The sequence below is a fragment of the Lissotriton vulgaris genome, chromosome 1_1, assembly GCF_964263255.1.
Source record: "Lissotriton vulgaris chromosome 1_1, aLisVul1.2, whole genome shotgun sequence".
Taxonomy (NCBI): domain Eukaryota; kingdom Metazoa; phylum Chordata; class Amphibia; order Caudata; family Salamandridae; genus Lissotriton; species Lissotriton vulgaris.
Window position 1 is genome coordinate 1,545,767,133 of NC_141685.1, and position 20,354 is coordinate 1,545,787,486.

The following is a 20,354-nucleotide window of genomic DNA, read 5'->3' on the forward strand; positions in this document are numbered from 1 at the left end:
CCAATCGCAGTTCAGGAACCACCACCGCAGATCTTTTGCAGTCTCCTCCAAGATCTAGATAAGATCACCTTGATGTTGGACCACTGAGACTTCACATCACATTGCTGAGCCACATACATCACCTGGTGTACTTAACCAATAGGATGCAGGGGGTAATCATCCCCAGCAGCCGCAGTCTTATCCTCCCCGAGATCCAGGAGGGATGCTGATCGGGATCTTAGCCCAAATGTCCCGACTCTCAGTTCCTGGGGAGAAGGCGTGAAACTGCACAACATACGGAATGGCTCAGATAAAGAAGGCATCTGTGAAGGAGTCAGGTGTGACTTCGGCACCTTGATAGTAAACCCCAAACATGACAGGAGGTTTGTCGTAGTCGGGTTGTGGTTAATGACTCTGGATGTGGTTGATGACTGCCTGGAGCAAGTCCACCTTCAACAGTCAGCCATAGGGGAAAACTGGAACACCGCACTTCCAAAGGTGTGCTGCTGCTACCACTATCACTTTTGTGAACCCCCAAGGGGTGCTGGTAAGACCAAAAGGGGAGCACAGCAAATCGATGGGCCTGCTGGATGAGTATATTAAAATAGGCGTCCTAGGACAGATAAGTGAAAGGGATATACGCTCCATTCCCAGTATATGCCACAATCTGTGTAACCATCCCTGGTAGGTAGCAATCCAGTCAGGCGCCCTGTGAGATAATATGTTTTGCAAGGCCGAGTCTAAGGCTATATCCATTTGTCTGCCCCTGCACGATTTGAGCGGGAATGTGAATGCATTGGATAGGCCCAAAAAGACCTATGTCGAAAAGAGTGGTATCAGTGTGTCAAAGTGTTTGTTGAGGTCGCCAATGACCTGTCCCTCAGTATGATATAAGTGCAGGGCAATCCAAAAATAAGTACATTAGTATGCCTTCAGACCAGCAATTCCTCCAGCAGTCTGGTTTTCAGGTTGGGTTGCTGCTAAGTAGTCTAGGGGGTGTAAGATACCAATATGTAGTGATCTTTGTTGCGCTTCTATGCTAGAAACGTTGCAAGCTATATGTCAGCCCATTCCTTCTGAGAGAGTGTATGCCTCTGCCCTGCAGATTTGACTACTGGTTCTGGAGGGCGTAGGAGGTTGTAGAGCTCATTATAAAAAAAAATACTTAAAACCCCCACCCCGCCAGTCACACCAGACACCTCTGGTCAGCATTGTAAGGAACAAGCTGAGTACTTTTCCACTAAAGTACAGAATACTCTTAAATCCCTACCTCAGATTGACAAGGAGTGTGAATTCTCATGCGTGGGCACAGACCTGGGTCCACATGTAAATGAACACTCATTGGAGGCCTTTACTCCTCTATCCCAGGAATCATTTTTAACCGTGCTGGCCTCGGTTAAAAGTGGTTCACTCTGGGATCCAGCACCTCCAAACTTCCTGAAATTGGTAGCACCAATAATTGCCCCTACTATCAGTGATCGGATTAATGCTTCACTTTCTACAGGTATAGTTCCAATTAATTGGAAAAGGGCTATGGTGAAAAAGGTACTAAAGAAACCCAATCTGGATCCTGCGGACCTGAGCAATTATCGCCCATTTTCCCTTCTACCAGGAATCGGCAAGATCGCAGAGAAAAATGTAAACCACACTCTCTCTAGCTTTCTGGAATCTCACAACTTGATCCATCCTTCTCAAACAGGATTCCGCTCGCGACAAAGCACAGAAAATTCTCTGTTAGCCGTGGTGGAAGAAGGTAGAAAGATTCTAGATTCAGGAGGGTCCTCAGCCATTACACTCCTAGATCTGAGCGCAGCATTTGACACTGTGAAACATCGTATTCTGGTTCACTGTCTCAGGAGTGTAGGAGTAACTGGTACTGCGTTTTAACGGTTGCGTTCCTTTCTGGAAGGAATATTCTTTCAGGTATTCGAGGACGACATTGTCTAAAATCCCATCCCTACACAGTGTGGAGTCCCTCAGGGCTCATCGTTGAGCCCGACTCTTTTCAATGTTTATATGGCCCCGTTGGCGGATATTGTAGCCCCTTTCGGAATCCACATGGTGACTTACGCTGACGATATTCAATTGGTCGTGGCATTGAACCATGCAGATCAGAGGTCTAACCTCCTCCACTCAGGTCTTGAAGAAGTCTCGAGGTGAATGGGTAGGTCTCACATTAAGCTTAACGGTGAGAAAACAGAGCTCCTGATCCTGGGCAACGCTTTAAGTTTTAAATCCAGCACCATGTGGCCAGTGTGTTTGGTCCCAGCACCCGTCCCTAAGACCGAGATAAAGAGTCTGGGCATCTGGTTAGACCAGAACTTGACCTACAAGGTGCAGGCCAGGAAGATGGCAGACCCTTGTTATGGCCTGCTCAGAATGGCAAGCAAAGTGTTTCCTCTCCTCCCTTTTCAAGCAAAAAAAGTACTAGTGATATTGGTTGGTAGGAGGCACAGAGTCAGCTGTACTTGCAAGGCTTTGGGAGCATGACAACATCGGCCGAAAGCATCGTAGGGGGGATTTCAGCGGTGTCACCTATCAAATTGAAAAGTCTAGTTAAAATGGGTGCTAGGATTTTGCAAAAGGTTTTATAAAAAATGGAGGAGAACTCATCAGGGCCAGGTGATTTAAGGTGTTTAAGCCAAGCTATGTTAGATATCAATCCTCAATGCGGATCGGGCTGTCCAGGCTGGACGCCTGGTCCAGGGTCAATTTATAGTGGGTTATCCCTTGTAAGTAATTGAATATTGCTTGCTATGGAAGGTGTTGGGCTGTGTAGAGCTCAGAAGCATAGAAGTCACGGAACGGACAGGCTATGTCTGCGTTGTTTGCGCATTTAGAACCAGACGCATCAAGCATTGTGTTAACAGTGGCTGCCTGGCGCTGAGCACGTAGTTTACTGGGCAAAAGGCATTCGCATCTGTGAAAATGAGTGTCACTGTCTTAGGGCGGCGTATTCCGCTCTGTCCAGGTCAAAATTGTTGAGCTGTGAACACACCGTCTCTGGTTGCCACCATACTTGGTGTGCCACCGTCAACTTATGAATGCGCTCCAATTCTTGTACTTGTTTGGTGAGGCCCTCTCTCTTATCTTTAAGAAGTCTATTACCCGCCAAGGAAGTTGAGATAAATTCCCCCTTTGCAACCAGTTTGAGTGTTTCTCATAATGTGGTAATGGAGGTGTTGGGGGTATCATTACAGGCCAGGAACTCCTCTAGAGTCTTAGTGAGCCACTGTACCACGGAAGGTGATGTAAAAGTGTGTCACGCAGCCACAAAGAATATGGTGGCCTGCCCGCTGGGGGTATTGCTAATGTGAGAGTCAGTGTGGCATGATCCAAGAGCGAGCAGGGTTCAATGTCTGAGGTGGGCGCTGAGGGAAGCAAAGATTGGGACCCTATGAAATAGTCAATTCTAGCATAGGTTTTGTGTGCATGGGACTATAACGTGTCGTCTGTGACGTGTGAGTGCCACCTCTGCCCACTCTGTGAAAGAGCCCCAGTCCGACCCTGCTGCTGGGCCGAGTGGTCCAGTTTATTATCAAAGACCTTATTTATGTCTCCCCCCAACAGGATTTGCCTATCTGGAGAGTTTGTTAATTCCATCACTGCTTGTCGGAGGAAAGTCTCCTGTCCCTCTTTGGTCGCATACATAGATCCTAGGGTAAAGGTATGGGTGTTAATAGTGACTGATATAGCTAAGAGCCACCCTTTAATTTCAGCTTGATTTGTGACCGCTTTACCTCCAAAAGTGCGTGTGATAAGTATTGCAACCCCCGGTCAGGCTAGCCCAGCGCTCTCGAGGCCGCGCGAAAACCGCATGGCGTACTAAAAACAAGCAACTTATTTTCTAATGGTTATTTTGAATCATTATTACACAAAATGATTACAGTACAATTCTCAAATGGAACTAAAATTACAGAGACACAAATGAATTGGAATAACAAAATGTATTTTTTTTAAAGGGTAGTATGTACCATGAACAATTACCTGCACAAGATGGATCAAATACTCGTTGAGCGCATTAATCATACTGGTGCTAGAGGCAGTCATTCCTTCTGGGAGGTTTATAGCTCTGAATACAATACTGGCACCCTCCGACTGACGTAACAGAGCAATCTCATTATCAAGATTTGCAATCTGCCAAAACAAAGAAAAGGTCACATTTTTTATGTGGAGCCACGCATAGAAAATATGCAACTACGAGAAGTAATTTAAACATGAAAATAACAAAATGTATTTTTTAACCAGTATAAGAATTATACAAGAAGGGCAGTGTCCGCATACAGGTGTTGTGGTGCACAGGAATTGGCAATAGCAAGAAAACATCCAAGTATCGCAATACATGGAGACCTTCATAAAGAGAGTCAGTTGAAGATGTAATGCGATCAGTTGGTACTTGGCAAACTCAATTAAATTAACAAGATACTTACCTTTGGTAACACCTTATTTGGTGGAGATCTCTATAAAGATGCAGATTTCTTACCCTAGTTGTATCCCCAGGTGTCAGACTGGATCCCAAAAAAGTTTGTGAGCAGTACTACTGCACACCAGTATGTGGCGATCAGCTCCGCATGTCATCTGTCCCAGATGTGATGTGTGCCAATATAGTGGCTACAACAGCGCACTGGCGTTTGTTTCTTTTCGAGACTTTCCACACCAGGAGCATGGAGCCACGAAGACCACTGACCACTGGTGTGGAAACTTAGGGCCCTGAAACGGGATAAACCCTATCCCGAGAACGATGTTTGCAGAGTGAGGAGGATGGGTGTTTCAGTTAGGAATCTGCAGCTAGATAGAGTCTCTACCAGATAAGGCTTTACTGTAGGTAAGTCATTTGTTCATCTGATAGACACTTCTAGCCGCAGATTCCTTACCCAAGCAATACCTACCTGAAGGTGGGTCTACGAAACAATTTCAGACAAAAAGTCCTGCAGGACTAAACTGGCCAAGTTACTGACCCCATGGACCTTACAGTCCAGGCAGTAGTGTTTGGTGAACCTGTGCAGAGAGGCCCACGTTGCTGCCTGGCAGATGTCAAGGATCGGAACTCCACATGCCAAAGCAGTGGTCGCAGCATTGGCTCTGGCGGCATGCAAGCCCTCATGGGGTGGCTTTCTGGCCAATGCGTAGCGGATTTTGATGCAGAGCACGATCCCTCAGAAGGTACAGCCTTTCCCTTCTTCAGTCCAACACACCCCACAATGAGTTGGTTGTCTACCCAGAACTCTCTTGTGCAGTCAAGGCAGAACAATAACGTTCTTTATGGGTTCAGTTGGTGAAGTTTCTTCTCTTCATTAGAGGGATGTGGCAGAGCGTAAATAGTAGGCAGAGTGATGGGCTGGACAACATGAATGGGAGTGAAGACTTTCGATAGAAAAGAAGCTCTAGTTTGTAGAACCAGCTTGTCTGGGTAGATGCCCAGGTAATGACAATTGGATGACAAAGCCTGAGGCTCACTGACCCTCCGGGGAGATGTTATTGCCACCAGGAAGGCTGTCTTGATAGAATGACATGAATGACTCAACAGTCAATAGCTTAAAATCCTTCTTAGTAGACCTCAACCTAACTCAAATATATGACAGCCTTACTCACATCAAGGGAGTTACTGTAGATCTAGTCATCGGTAAGGTCAACTCCCTTCATCTTGAATCTGTTGTCTCTTGTGACTGGACAGACTACCATTGCATCATCTTCCTCATAACAGAATCTGTGAGAGCTAATAAAGTTCAGCTAAAGAAACCCAGACACTGACAAAGAAGCCTTCAAAACATTAACTTGGAGGATCTGACTTCTCTCAGTAATAACATCTTGCCACCTCCAGTGGACATGTCTGATGTACCTGGAGGTCAATACAAGGGCGATATAATTATCAGTAGTTTGCTATGTACTGCTCCTTTTCCCTAAAAATGATGTACATGACCTTACAGACCACTATAACCGTCCCATAACAAACAATTTAGATTCAATGGTGTCTCAACAGCTAAAAGGAATGTCCTCTAAAGTCTCCAAACCTTGGTACAATGGTAGTCTGAATAAAGAAAGTCAAAATCTGAGACTATCAGAACGATTGTGGAGATCCTCCAACATCTCTATCAGCTGAGATCCTTGAGAAATATCTATAACAAACTTATTAGATACTCTACAGCTAGTTACTTCAGAAACCACATACAGCAAGCCAAAACCAGACCGAAAAAATAGTTTGAACTCATCAAGCTTCAATCAAATAGTCAACCTAACGTTCCATCAGAGGTGCCCTGTCCGTAGCCTAACAGTGAGGAACTTGCCGCCTTCGTCCTTGAAAAGACAACAAAGATCAAATCTGATGTGCAGTCAGCTTTGGAGCATCCTCCTCGGTTTGGTGTGCTGCAACCCGCTCCACTTCTTCCCCCCCCCCCCCCCCCCCCCCCCTGACAAACAATGCTTTTTGGAGCCTATTCAAAACTTTGGATAAAAGCACTATTCTCAAAACATTTGCTGCACTGCAACCCTCCAACTTCTTTAGTGACTTCTTGCCATCAAACTTCTTCAGTGAGATCAGATAACCCTTACTCCCACTTTGCACTAAGATAGTCAATGCCTCACTACTTCATGGCTCTATTTCGGATAGCCTAAAATCTGGGCTGGTCACCCCATTCTAAAAAAAATAACTGCAGATCACATTGACCTACACAAACTCCGTCCGATTTCCAACATTTCCCACTCTGGCAAAGCTCTTTGAGAAATGTGTCCACCTCCATCTATGTAACCCTATAGAACAATTCTAACTGCTAGACCAGTTCGAATCCGGCTGTCGTCAGGGTCTTAGCACTGAATCTGCTCTCACTCACATTGTAGATGATGCGCTAAGAATGCTTCATCAGAATGAATTCTGCCTTTTGATCCTCCTCAACTTATCGTCAGCTTTTGATACGGTTAAACATGACAGCCTAATTGGCCTATTGGAACACAGGATGGGGCTTTCTGCACCCATTCTGACAGGGTTCTCCTCATTACTCCACAACAGAACACAGAGATTCAAGGTGAACCAGTCTCTGTATAATCCATCATCACTGTAGGGGAACCACAATGGTTCAACACTTTCACCCACTCTCTTCAACTTGTTCATGGAGCATTTAACAGAAATTCTGAAACTATCCAGCATCCACCAACACATGTATGCCGAGGACACCCAACTCTGCCTAAAGGTCTCCTCCCCTGAGGACATTAGGTCCCTCAACTCAGCTTTACAGAAAACATAAAGTGGGCTGACCCACAATCACCCAAAATTAAACGCTTTTAAAACTGAATTCCTCTTAATTGCCCCAACCAAACAGTCACCAGCCATCGAAGAATGGATGTATCACATAACAGCTCTTAATTGCATGCCAAACATCATTGATTCCACAGGCTCTTTGGGAATAATGCTAGATAAGAGTTTGAACATGCAGAAGCACATCAGTGCTCTCACCAGAGGAGCAAAACCATTCCTACCCAACAACAACTTCAAGGCGGCGGTGCAAGCATTAGTGATTTCTAAGCTGGACTTTGGAAGTGCCACCCTCTGCGGCCTTCCTAGATCTAAGATGGCTCCACTAAGGGCCTCTCTCAACTCTGCTGCAAGGCTCATCATAGGTTCTAAATAAAAACAATATATCACGCCTGAGCTGAAATCCCCAAAAAGGCAATGCAGCAAGGATACAACTAAAAATTGCATGCATGACCCACAAAGCCTTACATTTCAACACCCCAATATACCTCACACAAAAACTTGAGCTCCTTTGTGGCTCTAGATCCTCTAGAGGTGCCAGCCCCTTACTGCCAAAGCCACAGAAATTCCATAAAAAGAAAACTTACAATTGAGCATTCTCAGGTATCCTACTGAGAATCTGGAATTCCCAGCTCCCTAAAATCACACTGAATCCCTAGACTACTTCTTTCAAAATGGAAGTTAAAGCCATACTGAAGAAGACATTTATGGCCCAGAACGCCAGCTCCCCAGGCCCTCTAGGACACGCTTGTTTATTTTTGACTGTTATGATTGTTAGTTGATCTGTTGGTTTATTCTTACTACTTCCTGTACCTTTCATGATTGCTAAATTGTTAAGCGCTCTGATACTCTCAGGGGTCATGTTTGCGCCATATAAAACTTTTTTTAAAAAATTCTTTTTATTAACAAACTACAAAGTAACGCATCAGGTGACATTAGCATACCTTACATTTCCATAAGTACATCTCCATACATTCAAATAGTAAATTCAAGATATGGGTAATGGATCAAGGGGACACATGCGCCTCCACCTCTTCTGGACACGCCAGGGGTACATATACATCTCTACTGTAATGATTCCAAGCCTCCCAGACCTTCCCCCATTTCCCAGGGCACCCCCTCGCCATGTATACCGACCTCTCCCTGAACATGCACCAATCCAAGTCCTCCACTCACTTCTCGACTCGGGGCAGCTGGTTGGCCCCCCACAACTATGCGATATTACACTTGGCATCCATACACGCTAACGTGACCCATTGCTTCCTATAGGCATTTAGGTCTGTGGGTTCCCAAATGTTCAGTATGCACCTGGGTGCCTCCGGCTGCATCACCACCATCAAGACATCTCGTAGAGTGTCGTGGATCTTCCCCCAATACTCCTGCACCCAGGTACAATGCCACAATATATGCATAAACATTCCAAGCTCCCCACATCCCTCCTACATACCCCACCCTCCAAGCAACTCATGTGGACCAGACGGGGCCCGTAATGTACGACCTATGGAGAATCTTCAATTGTACCAGCCTAGCCTCATCTGTATCACAACCACCCTTGGAGAGGAGACCGCCTCCTGCCAGTCCTCATCGTCCAACTCTATCCCATTCTCGACCCATTGCGTTCTTAGAGGTATCAGTGGGTCCTCTGCATGGTTAAATAAAACTTTTTAAATAATTAAATAAGAAGCATTAGAGGACAGCTGTGCAAGGGTTCCACAGGAGTGCACATCAGGATTACCAGAACAAGATTAAGGTTCCACTGAGGCGTGATAATGGGAGAAGGTGGATACATATGTTGCAAACCTTTCTAGGACCTTTGCACAGTACAATAAGGGAACTGAACAGGGATGACAGGTTCAGGCAACCACAGAAAGGATGAGATAGCAGAAACATTACCCTGAAGGTGCCCAGAGCAAAGCTTTGCTGGGCAAGGGAAAAAGTAAAGAGTAAAGAGAAGAACCTGAGGAAGAGGAGCAGAAAGGGGGTCAACTTGCTATTAATGCCAAATGGATCACCCGAAGCTCCAGAAGGTTGATGTGGAGTCTGGATTCTGCCAGAGGCCTCTGATCTTCAACTCTACCAAATAGCCACCCCATCCCAGGAGGGACACATCTGTCACCACTGTCAGATCTGGTTGGCAAGGGAGCGGGGTCTGCTGCCGACCCAATCACGGTTCGCTAACCACTACTGCAGATCTTTTGTAGTTCCCTCCAAAATCTGGACCATGACTAGGAGAAAAATCCCTAATGTTGCACCCACTGGAACTTCAGGCCCCACTGCAGAGCCTGCACGTGCCAGCAGGTATGTGTCACCAGCAGAATGCAGGAGGCCATGAGGCCCAGGAGCCTCAGTCAGTCCCCTCAAAATCAAGGATAGAGGATGAACCATCTGTATTATAGCTGGAATATCCTGGACTCGCCATTCGGACGGATAGGCCTAAAACTGCAACATGTCCAGAACAGCTCCGAAGAAAGGGAGAGTCAAAGGGAGTGAGGTGTGACTTCAGCATGTAGATAGTGAACCCCAGCACATACAGCAGATCAACCATAGTCTGGAGGAGCGAGAAGACAGCCTGGGACGAGACCGTCTTCAACAGCCAGTCATTGAGATAGGGGAAGGCCTGCACCCCTGATCTCTGCAGATGAGCTGCAACCATAGCCAATACATTGGTGAATCCCGAGAGGTGCTGGTAGGACAAAGGGGAGCACAATGAACTGAAAGTGCTCGTGGCCCACTGTGAAATGCAGGTAATGCCTGTGAGCAGGAAGGACGGTAGTGTGTAGGTATGCGTCCTGCAAGTCCAAAACTACTATCTAGTTCACTGGGTCCAAGTCAGATGAGACTTGAGCGAGCTTGAACATTCTGAACTTCTCCTTTTTGAGGAAGAAATTGAGAGGGTGCAGGTTTAGGATAGGACAAAGGCCTCTGTGCTTCTTGGGCAATGGAAAGTAGTGTAAAGAGCAACCATGACCTAATTCTGGTGTCAGTACCCTCTCTAGGGCTCCCATGGCCAAGAGAGCTGTCACTTCCTGGCAGAGCAAAGAAAGATGGTAATCCATCAGCTTGTCACAAGCAGGTGGCATGGGTGGAGAGATAGTCTTATAGGGGAGGGAGTAACCTTTCCAGACAATCTGTGACACCTATTGGTCTTATGTTATAGACAGCAGGTTAGGTGAGGGCATATCCTGCCTCCCACTGGGTGCACATGATAGTAAGTGAGCAGACTATAAGGGTTTGGATGCTGTCGCTGCCAGTGGGTTGTGGACTGGCCTGATATCTGGCTGCTCCACCCACCAGATCTGTGGGTACCGTGCCCTCAACCACGCAGAGGCTAGGAAGCTTGTGCTCTGCAGTGGCTGGGCTGGGATAGACACAGCTGGAAGCAAGCATCTTCTGTGGCCATAAAAGGAATGAAAGGCAAATTAGGGTTGTGGGGGATCATGGAAAGGTGGCAGGACTTGGCCATAGCCTTGCTGTCTTTAAGGCGCTCCTGCACTGAATCCGCCTGGTCTCCAAAGAGGCCAGAGCCATCAAAGGGCATGTCCATAAGCAATGCTCGGACATCCCCAAAAAAGCGAGTTGTCTTCAGCTAGGCATGGCCCCGTAAGGCTATAGTCGATGAAACCGCTCTGCCTAGTGAGTCAGTGGTATCCAGTCTGCATCAGATGGTGACCTTGGCTGCATCTCTTCCATCAGCAACAGCGTGGAACAGGACGGTCAGGCTTCCTTTGGGACAGTTGGAAGCACCCGCATGGTACACGGAGGAACTAAAAAACTAAAACAGCAATGCAGAAACAAAGAAAGAATTTGGAGGAAAAAGTATGAGAACGAGGATAAGATAGTGTACAAGGGACTGCTAACCCAATATAAACTATTGATCACAGAGACAAAAAAGAAATTCTACACTGAGCAAATTGAAAGCGCAAAAAACTCGAATAAAAAGTTGTTTGAAATAACTAAACAGCTTGCGGGAAGTGTCCCAGACCTTAACCCCCCGTGCTCACAAGATTTCTGTGATTCATTGGCTTCATTCTTTTTTAGCAAAGTGAATGACATATTTTCAGCCTTCAACCTAGCCGATAACCAATGCCTTGAAAGGATAAATACCCCATCCCCAAGTATAAATTTTTCCTGTTTTGCAGAGGTTACGGAAGTTCATATTCAGGACATTATTAAAACAATTAAATCTGGATCAGCCCTGGATCCATGTCCCTCAAACATCCTCCGTTCAATACTGGATACGGTTATCCCAGCCATTACCCAAATAATTAACCTCATGTTCCGCACAGGCATCTTTCCAAACCAGTTAAAAAAAACTTTACTCAAACCCCTTTTGAAAAAACCTGGCTTGGACAAAGCAGAACTTAAAAACTATCGGCCTATAGCGAATTTACCTTTCCTTGCTAAAATAGTGGAAAAAACCATGAATATTCAACTTACGGAATTCATCGAGCAATACCACCTGCTCGATGAAACACAATTTGGATTCCGTAAATATCATGGAACGGAAACAGCACTTATCAAAGCTGCAGATGACATTCGACTCATCAGAGACCAAGGTGGCACTGCACTGTTGGTACTCTTAGATTTATCTGCTGCTTTCGACACGGTTGACCATAAAATCCTGGTCAACCGTGTCGAAAAGATGGGTGTACAAGGCCTAGCAAAAGATCTGCTAGCGTCTTTTCTAGCAGAGAGATCCCAGGCAGTTATACTGGGCCAGTTTGAATCCGCTGAGTTATCGCTGCCATGTGGGGTGCCTCAAGGTTCATCCCTTAGTCCGACACTATTCAATATATATGTGTCGGACCTCGCTAAAACCATCAAAGCGCACGGGATGAACCTTACCTCATATGCGGATGATACACAGCTGATACTGGCTGTCAGGAACAATGGAGAAACAGTGGCGGAAAATTTCAAGACAGGTATGCTGGCCATTGGAAAATGGATGTCAGCAAACTGTCTGAAATTAAATTCTGATAAAACTGAGGTGGTCACCTTTGGCCACCTCAGTCCTAGCTGGTCCCCAACCTGGTGGCCATCATCTTTTGGAGCCGTACCCAAACCAGTTACGAAAGTAAGAAATCTGGGTGTCATCTTCGATGACAAGCTAAATTTTCTGGCTCATGCTAATCAGACGGCCTCTACGGCGTTTTACAAACTACGTCTGGTCAGGAAGATTCTTCCTTTTCTTCCTACTAATGTGGGAAAGACACTGGTCAGCGCTCTGGTATTGTCAGCACTGGACTATTGCAATGGCTTGTTTGCAAACGCACAAGTCAGGATAATAAAGAAATTGCAAACAATCCAGAATGCGGCAGCCAGACTTCTCCTGAACATTCCTAAATTTAAGCCAATACAAGAATCCTTGAGGAGTCTTCATTGGCTCCCGGTCAGGAACCGAATTAAATTTAAAACACTTTGTATCGTCTACAAGGCCTTACATCAACAAGCACCTCAATTCCTGCGCGACCATCTTGTCCCATACATTCCCACTCGAATGCTACGATCAGCAGGACAGAATGACTTGGCAGTGCCTCGGACTAGGCTGGTCAACTGGGGAGACAGACGTTTCCTAGTTGCCGCCCCAAGATTGTGGAATTCTCTCCCACAAATCATAAGATTATGTCCGAACCTAATGTCCTTCAGGAAGAAACTGAAAACCTGGCTGTTTAACCTCTGAAAAACATCCTCAGTATCCAACAAGTGAGTAATACAATACAGCGCCGAGACGCCTGCGGGCAATTGTTCGCGCTTAATAAATTCTAAAAATAAATAAATAAATAAATATAGACCCATAGAGCGGGAGTAGCGTCCCAAAGGCATGCATTGTTCACGGACCACAGTGCCAGGCTGGTGGAAGAAAATATCTTCTTCCCTAAGATGTCCACCCTCTTGGATTCCCTATACAGGGGTGTGGTAGGGAATGCGCAATGGGACGGTGGAGGCTTGGACCACCAAGCTCTCCGGGGTGGGTGTTGTATGAAAAAGTCAGGGTCCCCTGGAGCAGGGTGTTGGGCAACCGTCCTGTTCACAGGAGCCCAGGTACTGGTCTTGGGCCAAGTCCCATGCAGGAAGCCTGTAAGGGCTTCATTAAAGGGGAGAAGCAGTTCTGAGGGGGACACTCCCGGTTGAAGCAGCACGGTCAAAACGTTTGTCTTGACCCCAAATGAGGGCAGATTAAGGTCCAGGACCTCAGCTGCCCTGCTCACCACCAATGCATATGATACTCCGTCTTTATAGGAAGCTTACTTTTTATGTAGCATACCAAAAAGTGGTATACTGTGTAGAAAGTCCAGACAACACTTATCGGTTTACAGGGCTTCAATTAATAATCCCAAATGCTTTCTTATGTGGGATTAAGGGCGAGCAGTTTAGGCTTATCAGAGGGTAGTGTAAATGCATTTGTTGAACACAAACGGTCAATAAAAGCACACTCAAGACCAATTTAGAAAACAATACGAGTTGTGTTTTATTTATTTTAACACAAAGAACGTTGTTAATGAGTAAGTACTTTTCGTAATAGAAATTTTACCACATACGTAAAAAGTTCACTCAAATACGTTTTTATGCTGTAATGCTTTCCTACGTAGAAAAAGACACATACTGCATACGGTTCTTTGCAAACAGTTCTCAGAGTCCCCTTTAGAACTTAAGGTGCTAGGAGGCCAAGATCGAAAGTACCACAACCAATTCAGGTTTACCTGCCCTGGAGTGTCCAGGTGCAGAGGTGCTGGACTGGTTGGTGGCCTTCCTCGCTACACAGCCTCAGATGGGGACTTAGGGACTCCAGGATCTACCAACGGGGGGCTCAATTCATGGGGGTCCTATGAGCAATGGAGCCCTGTCAGTTGCAGTGGACCCGGGCCGGGGAGCTCGAGCGCAGAGGGTTTTGGCCGGCTGGTACTCGTGAGTCAAAGGCACCCACATATCTTGGTTAGTACTGTAAAGGGAAAAAAATCAGGACAGTTGGCCCACTCTCAATGCTGGCCTTTGCAAAGCTGATGTCCCTCGTCGGCTGCTCTGTCTCTGCCCCGTTGGTGTCTGATTTGGACTCAAAAGAGCTTTGGTCGCTTCATTCAAGATGGCCAACAGGTGAGGAGCTCCAGCCGGGAGCTCCCTGGCTAAGGATTGCCTTTTTGCCTTTTCCACTGGATTTATCCTCCCTCGGACCCGCCACACCCCTAGGGATTCATGGACTTTTGCCCTCCGTATTCATCTATTCCCGCAACCAAATTTTTACTCACTGACTTCAACTAAATCTGAAGAACATTATAAATCTACTGACTGCCGAACCACAGCAACATGGCCGATGCGCGGAGGAGCTACCAATGTAGCCATAGTGGAGATCGGCTGTGGATATCCCCCCCGGCCGTCACCTACCCTCTGGGCTTGGGCACTGTTTCTTGTTTCCCAGCGATGTCTTGTCTCCTCCCTCGCTGACCAAAGAACTTCGTAAATCCGCCGTTAGCGGATCCCATCCAACTTTGCCAATGGCCTGTTGATCTGCTTATGTAGCTATTGAGGAGTTGGCTGGTGGTCAACCCTCCAGCCTCACCTGACTTTCGGACCTGAACCACTGTTGCTTGGCATCCCGCTTCGCCTCTCCGGGATGGTGGTTGGGACTCACAAGTCTCTTTCCCCCAAAAAGCAGCAGTGAAAATGTTGCGATGCTGCTGTACCAACAAGCTTACTCCCGCTTTTCTTCTCCGAGTTAGTGTGCCCTCCTGACCACACAGCTGCCTTCCTCTACCGGGGCTGCTGCATGGGCACCCGCGCTGACTCTCCCTGATGATGACTCGAGAATAATTCTGGCTACCTCCAGCCTTCTCCCGCAAAATCGGGTGGCTGCCTTCCTCATTTAGCCCTGCTCCGGGGGTATATTTCCTAATTGACTTGGTGATCGGATTTCTGTTCTCTCGCAATCCCGCCATTTTGTTATGAAATTATGGGGTCCATGACTTGGATCCTCCATCGTGGAGCTACGACAGATTCCCATGATCGATTCATGCACCTGGTTACTGTCTGTGCCGCAAGTTTGACCAGTGCTTTAGTCGACCCCTTCTTGAGACTCCTACACCCCACACTTCTTGTTTTGGTCACTGTAAGGCACCCTTGTGACCTGTTCCGCCCCATGTCATTTCTTTTTTGACCCAACGTAATGATGGTGTCCGGCACTAGATGTTGTTTTATCACTAGATCCCTACCGGTTTGTAGACTTACATCCTCTGACTTTTTGGTATCTCCTGAAGAACTATCCTCCATGGCAGGTCTGCCAGACCTGATCTGAATTCCAACCCCTTTACTATTACCCCACTGCCCTCCATGCTCCATAGGACTTGTTCTCTATTGTTATTTAATGTCCCAGTAACGGATGTAATTTTGTAACACAGTTGTTCTATATGCTATGTTTATGCTCTAGTAACTTATGTAACTATGTAACCACTGTACGCTTTCCTCATGTTAAGCGCTCTGATACCTCCGGGTCTAGCCAGTGCTACATAAAACTTTTCAAATAAAATAAGTAAGTTCCAGCAAGGGGTCTGGTACCCCGGGTATTGGTTCAAGGTGGCTCTGGTTGGTCCGGGTATCTTCTCACTCGGTAGGCAGACTTATATGACCTCTTGCAGCACAATGACCTCTTCCTGTGTGGCTGGTGCATCAGTGAACCAGGTGAAAAGCTGAATGGTGAACCAGATCTTGCAGTTGGTGCCTGCGGGCAAATGGTTCCTCTACTTCAAGGGAGATGCTGACGGCTCGGCAAAGTGCTGAGGTCCTCCAAAGCTTTTGGAGAATGCACAGCTGCAGGACGAATGAGAATCTTCTGGAGAATCCCAGAGATTCTAAAAAGAGAGGGATTGGAACATTTATTTTACGTAAAATAACCATGGAATCCTCAGATGGTCTTCTTATTTTACAAACTCTCTAAGCGGAGCTCTATAGGGCTCTAACATTGGTATTGACCAGTCTATGCCAGAATAACAATGTTCATGCCTGGACGTTAGCTGAAATGGGATATAAACCCATATCTTGCATTAGTGGGAGGGTTGGAGAGCTGTATGGAAGGTATGGTAAGAGCTTGAGGAATTTATTGTCCACTGTAGCTAACTCATTGACCAATTCATGGCCCCAGAGCTCTGCGCGAGAAAAGGAAGCACTTTTCTCCCTAGTCTTATATACCTCAAGCGCAGAGGTTATACTAGTTGATTTTAACTTTTTTGCCATCTTTAAAATAGCCCTGGTCTCTTGTTGAAATTTCAGTGTGAGGTTTCTTATTTCGGTCTTCCATCTAAGGTTGCATGACAAAGTTAACCCCAAGTAAGTGAAATCGGAGACATGTTCTAGAGGAGTCTTGTTAACAATCAAACTTCGTTTGATAGATTTATAATGATTAAAAGCCAAGGATTTGGTCTTGTATATATTCAATTCTGGGCCGTGATCAAAACAAAATTCTAGAAATCAGTTCAGAATTGCTTGCAGGCCTCTAGGGGTCTTTGAGATAAGGATTGTGTCGTCCTCAAATAACAACACAGGATATTTTGTGGGGACAATCCTAGGGGCATCATTATTTTGAAATTCAAAGATTCTGCAAAATCATTAATAAACAAAGAGAAGAGAGTCAGGGCTAAAACACATCCTTGTCATACTCACTTCTCTATTTTAAAAGCTTCTGTTTGTTCCCTGTTCCTCCCATACCTCACCCGTGCTGTGTTAGTTGAAACTCCAATGCTTGCTAATACTTATCACAATTTGGGTCTTAGTACAGTGTCAAATGCGGACATTGGGTTAATAAAAATTAGTATAAGTGCCCTGTGCTTATTACGGCAGTTTTCCAATAAATCAAGTTAAACTGGAAGATTTGATCAAGTGTGCTTACTTTTGGGCAAAAGCCCGCTTGTAAAGTAGCATAAATATTATTTGCCAGTGCCCAATCTGATAGTTTACTCAGGACCTGTTGACAAATAGTCTTTTGAAGCCCATCAATTAAACTAATGGTTCTATAGTTCCTGGGATCATCATGCCATCCTTTTTTATAAATTAGAACAATATCTGCTCTGTGCCAGGACTCTGGTAAGGGGCCACCTCTTAAAACTGTACTCGTTAAGAGGTTTAGGTATGTAGCCCAAATATCGCGCTCTGAAGCGTAGAGGTGAGATGGATTACAATCAGGGCCCGGGTCTTTGTTAGCTGAGATTGACTTTAACATCCTAAGGGACTCCCATGTGTCGCCAGCCGATGGACGAGGTGAAGTCCTAGACCCCTTCAACTTCTTGTGATGTGTCTTACCCAACGACTTTCGGTGTGACACATTTTTGGGCTCTGAGACCGACCCTTGGACCTTTCTCTTGCGTGGCAGTTGATGTGGGTCTTAATGTCGGGTCTTAATGCACAAGTTACTTACCTGCGGTAACGATATATCTGGAAGAAACAGTAGTTAGTATTAGATTCCTTACCTTAGAATATCCCCAGGCGTCCGACTGGATGCGGAAACTTTTGCGTAGCAGTACCCTTGCGCGTCGGTAGGCGTAGTCTGCGGCTCCGCGTCCGTCGTCGGCGCCGGGATGACGTCGCCGGATTACTTAGAAGCCGCCCTCGCGCACTGACGTCAGTTCTTATACACAGCTTTTCCGCGCCAGAAACGCAGAGCCATGATAAAAACCAATACTGGTGCCATGAAACTAGGGCACTGAAAGGGATGGGTGGGGCGGTAAGGAATCTAATACTAACTACTGTTTCTTACAGATATATCGTTACCGAAGTTAAGTAACTTGTTCATCTGAAAGAAACAGGTTAGTATTAGATTCCTTACCTTAGAATAGATACCCCAGCAATACCAACCCTGGTGGTGGGTCTGCGAACCAATAATTACACCAGAAAGTCCGGGAGGACGGAACGGCCAAAGAAGCCATCCCTCCGGACTTGGCTGTCCAGGCAGTAGTGTCTTGCGAACGTGTGCAGCGAGGCCCACGTAGCTGCCTGACAGATGTCCTGCAAGGTGACTCCCCGGCCCAGGGCATTAGTAGCCGCCGTGACCCGAGTGGAATGGGCCCTCAGCCCAACAGGAGGCTCCTTCTTAGCAAAAGAGTAGCATGCCTTGATGCACAACACGACCCACCGAGAGATGGTCCGTTTGTGCACCGCCTGTCCCTTCTTAGCGCCACCGTAACCAACAAAGAGTTGGTCATCCACCCGGAACTTGTGTGTGCGATCCAGATAGTATGAGAGCTCACCTTTGGGGTCCAGACGGTGGAGCCGCTCTTCCTCTTAGAGGGATGCGAAGGCGGAAAGAAGGTGGGCAAAGTGATGGACTGCCCGATGTGGAAGGCTGTGACATCCTTGGGTAGGAAAGAGGGTCTTGTCCGCAACACAACCTTGTCCGGATGGACAGAAAGGAAAGGAGGCTTGGAGGAAAGAGCCTGGAGCTCACTCACTCTCCTGGCAGAGGTGATGGCAACCAGGAAAACAGTCTTAAGAGTAAGAAGACCGAGAGGACAGTTATGAAGCGGCTCAAAAGGAGCACACATCTGGTAAGTCAGAACCAGGTTCAAATCCCACTGGGGCATCACGAAAGGAACAGGGGGGAACATATGAGTGATGCCCTTCAAGAACCTATTTACAATCGGGGAATTGAACAAAGAAGGCTGATCAGATAGCTTCAAGAAAGCGGAAAAGGCAGAAAGGTAGTCCTTGATAGTGCCCAGAGCAGAGCCCTGCTGGGCAAGAGAAAGAAGGAAGAGGAGAACCTCAGAAAGGGGGGCAGAGAGTGGATATACAGCCTTTGCTGTGCACCATGCCACAAATCTGTTCCACCTGCAGGTGTATACCGACTTTGTGGAGGGACGCCTGGCTGCCAGAATCCCATTACAAACTTCAGGAGGCAAGTCAACTGGCCTCAACTGTCGCCGCTCAATCTCCAAGCATGGAGGTGGAGACTGGACAGGTTCGGGTGGAGGACTGTCCCCTGCTGCTGCGACAGAAGGTCCTCCTGAAGAGGCAGACGAATCGGGGGATCGACAGACATGCTGAGTAGCTCGGGATACCAGTATCTTCGTGCCCAGTCCGGAGCCACAAGGATAACTTGGGCCCGGTCGCGCCTGATCTTCTTCAGGACTTTGGGCAGAAGTGGTATAGGCGGAAAGGCGTACAACAGACCGCAGCTCCACTTGCGACGAAAAGCGTCTCCGAGCGAGTGCCGCCTTGGAAATTCCAACGTGCAGAACTGATGACATTGCGCGTTCTCTTCTGTGGTGAATAGATCTAACCAAGGCTCTCCCCACTGCTGAAAGAGGCCTTGCGCCACGTCCAAGTTCAGACGCCATTCGTGATCCATCATGCCCCGACGGCTGAGTTTGTCCGCCCTGGCATTCAGGGAACCTGCCAGGTGTTGAACCACCAGGGTCACGCCCTGATGTTCCAGCCACTGCCAGAGGCGCAGAGCCTCCTGGCATAGGGTCCACAACCCCACCCCGCCCTGTTTGTTGTCGTACCACATGGCGGTGGTGTTGTCCGTGAACACCTGCACTACACTCCCCCGGACAGAGGGGAGGAATGCCTTCAGTGCAAAATGGATCGCCCGCAGCTCCAGAAGGTTGATGTGGAGCCGGGACTCCGCCGGAGATCAGAGACCTCAGATCTCCTCTTCTCCAATGTGGCCCCCCCAGCCCTAAAGAGACGCGTCCGTCACAACTACGTGCTCCAGTTGGGGTAGGGAGAGGGATCTGTCGCTGACCCAATTGCGGTCCGTGAGCAACCACTGCAACTGTCTTGCAGTACCCTCCGAGATCAAGACATGGTCGGACAAGTTGCCCAGATGCTGGGCCCACTGAAACTTCAGGTCCCACTGCAGAGCCCGCATCAGCCACCTGGCGTGATGCACCAGAAGGATGCAGGAGGCCATCAGCCCCAGAAGCCGCAGCGTCAACCTGACCGAGACTCGGGATAACGGTGAAAGATCGGAATCAGAGCCTGTATATCCCGAACCCACTGTTTGGGAGGATAAACCCAAAACTGCGCCGAGTCTAGAACCGCTCTGATGAAGAGGAGCTTCTGAGAGGGACACAGGTGTGACTTCGGCACATTGATGGAGAACCCCAGCAGATGCAGGAGGTCGGCTGTAGTCTGGAGGTGGCTG

At 47.2% G+C, this 20,354-nt stretch overlaps 1 protein-coding gene across 1 annotated transcript in view; it reads right to left on the reverse strand.

Annotated features, from left to right (window-relative positions):
* Nucleotides 1-20,354, reverse strand: part of CEP290 (centrosomal protein 290) — a 1,386,965-nt gene that overhangs the window by 967,433 nt on the left and 399,178 nt on the right. The window contains exon 21 of the mRNA XM_086918001.1: nt 3,967-4,116. Within this exon, the coding sequence (XP_086774127.1) occupies nt 3,967-4,116 (150 nt within the window). The remainder of the gene's footprint in view (nt 1-3,966; nt 4,117-20,354) is intronic.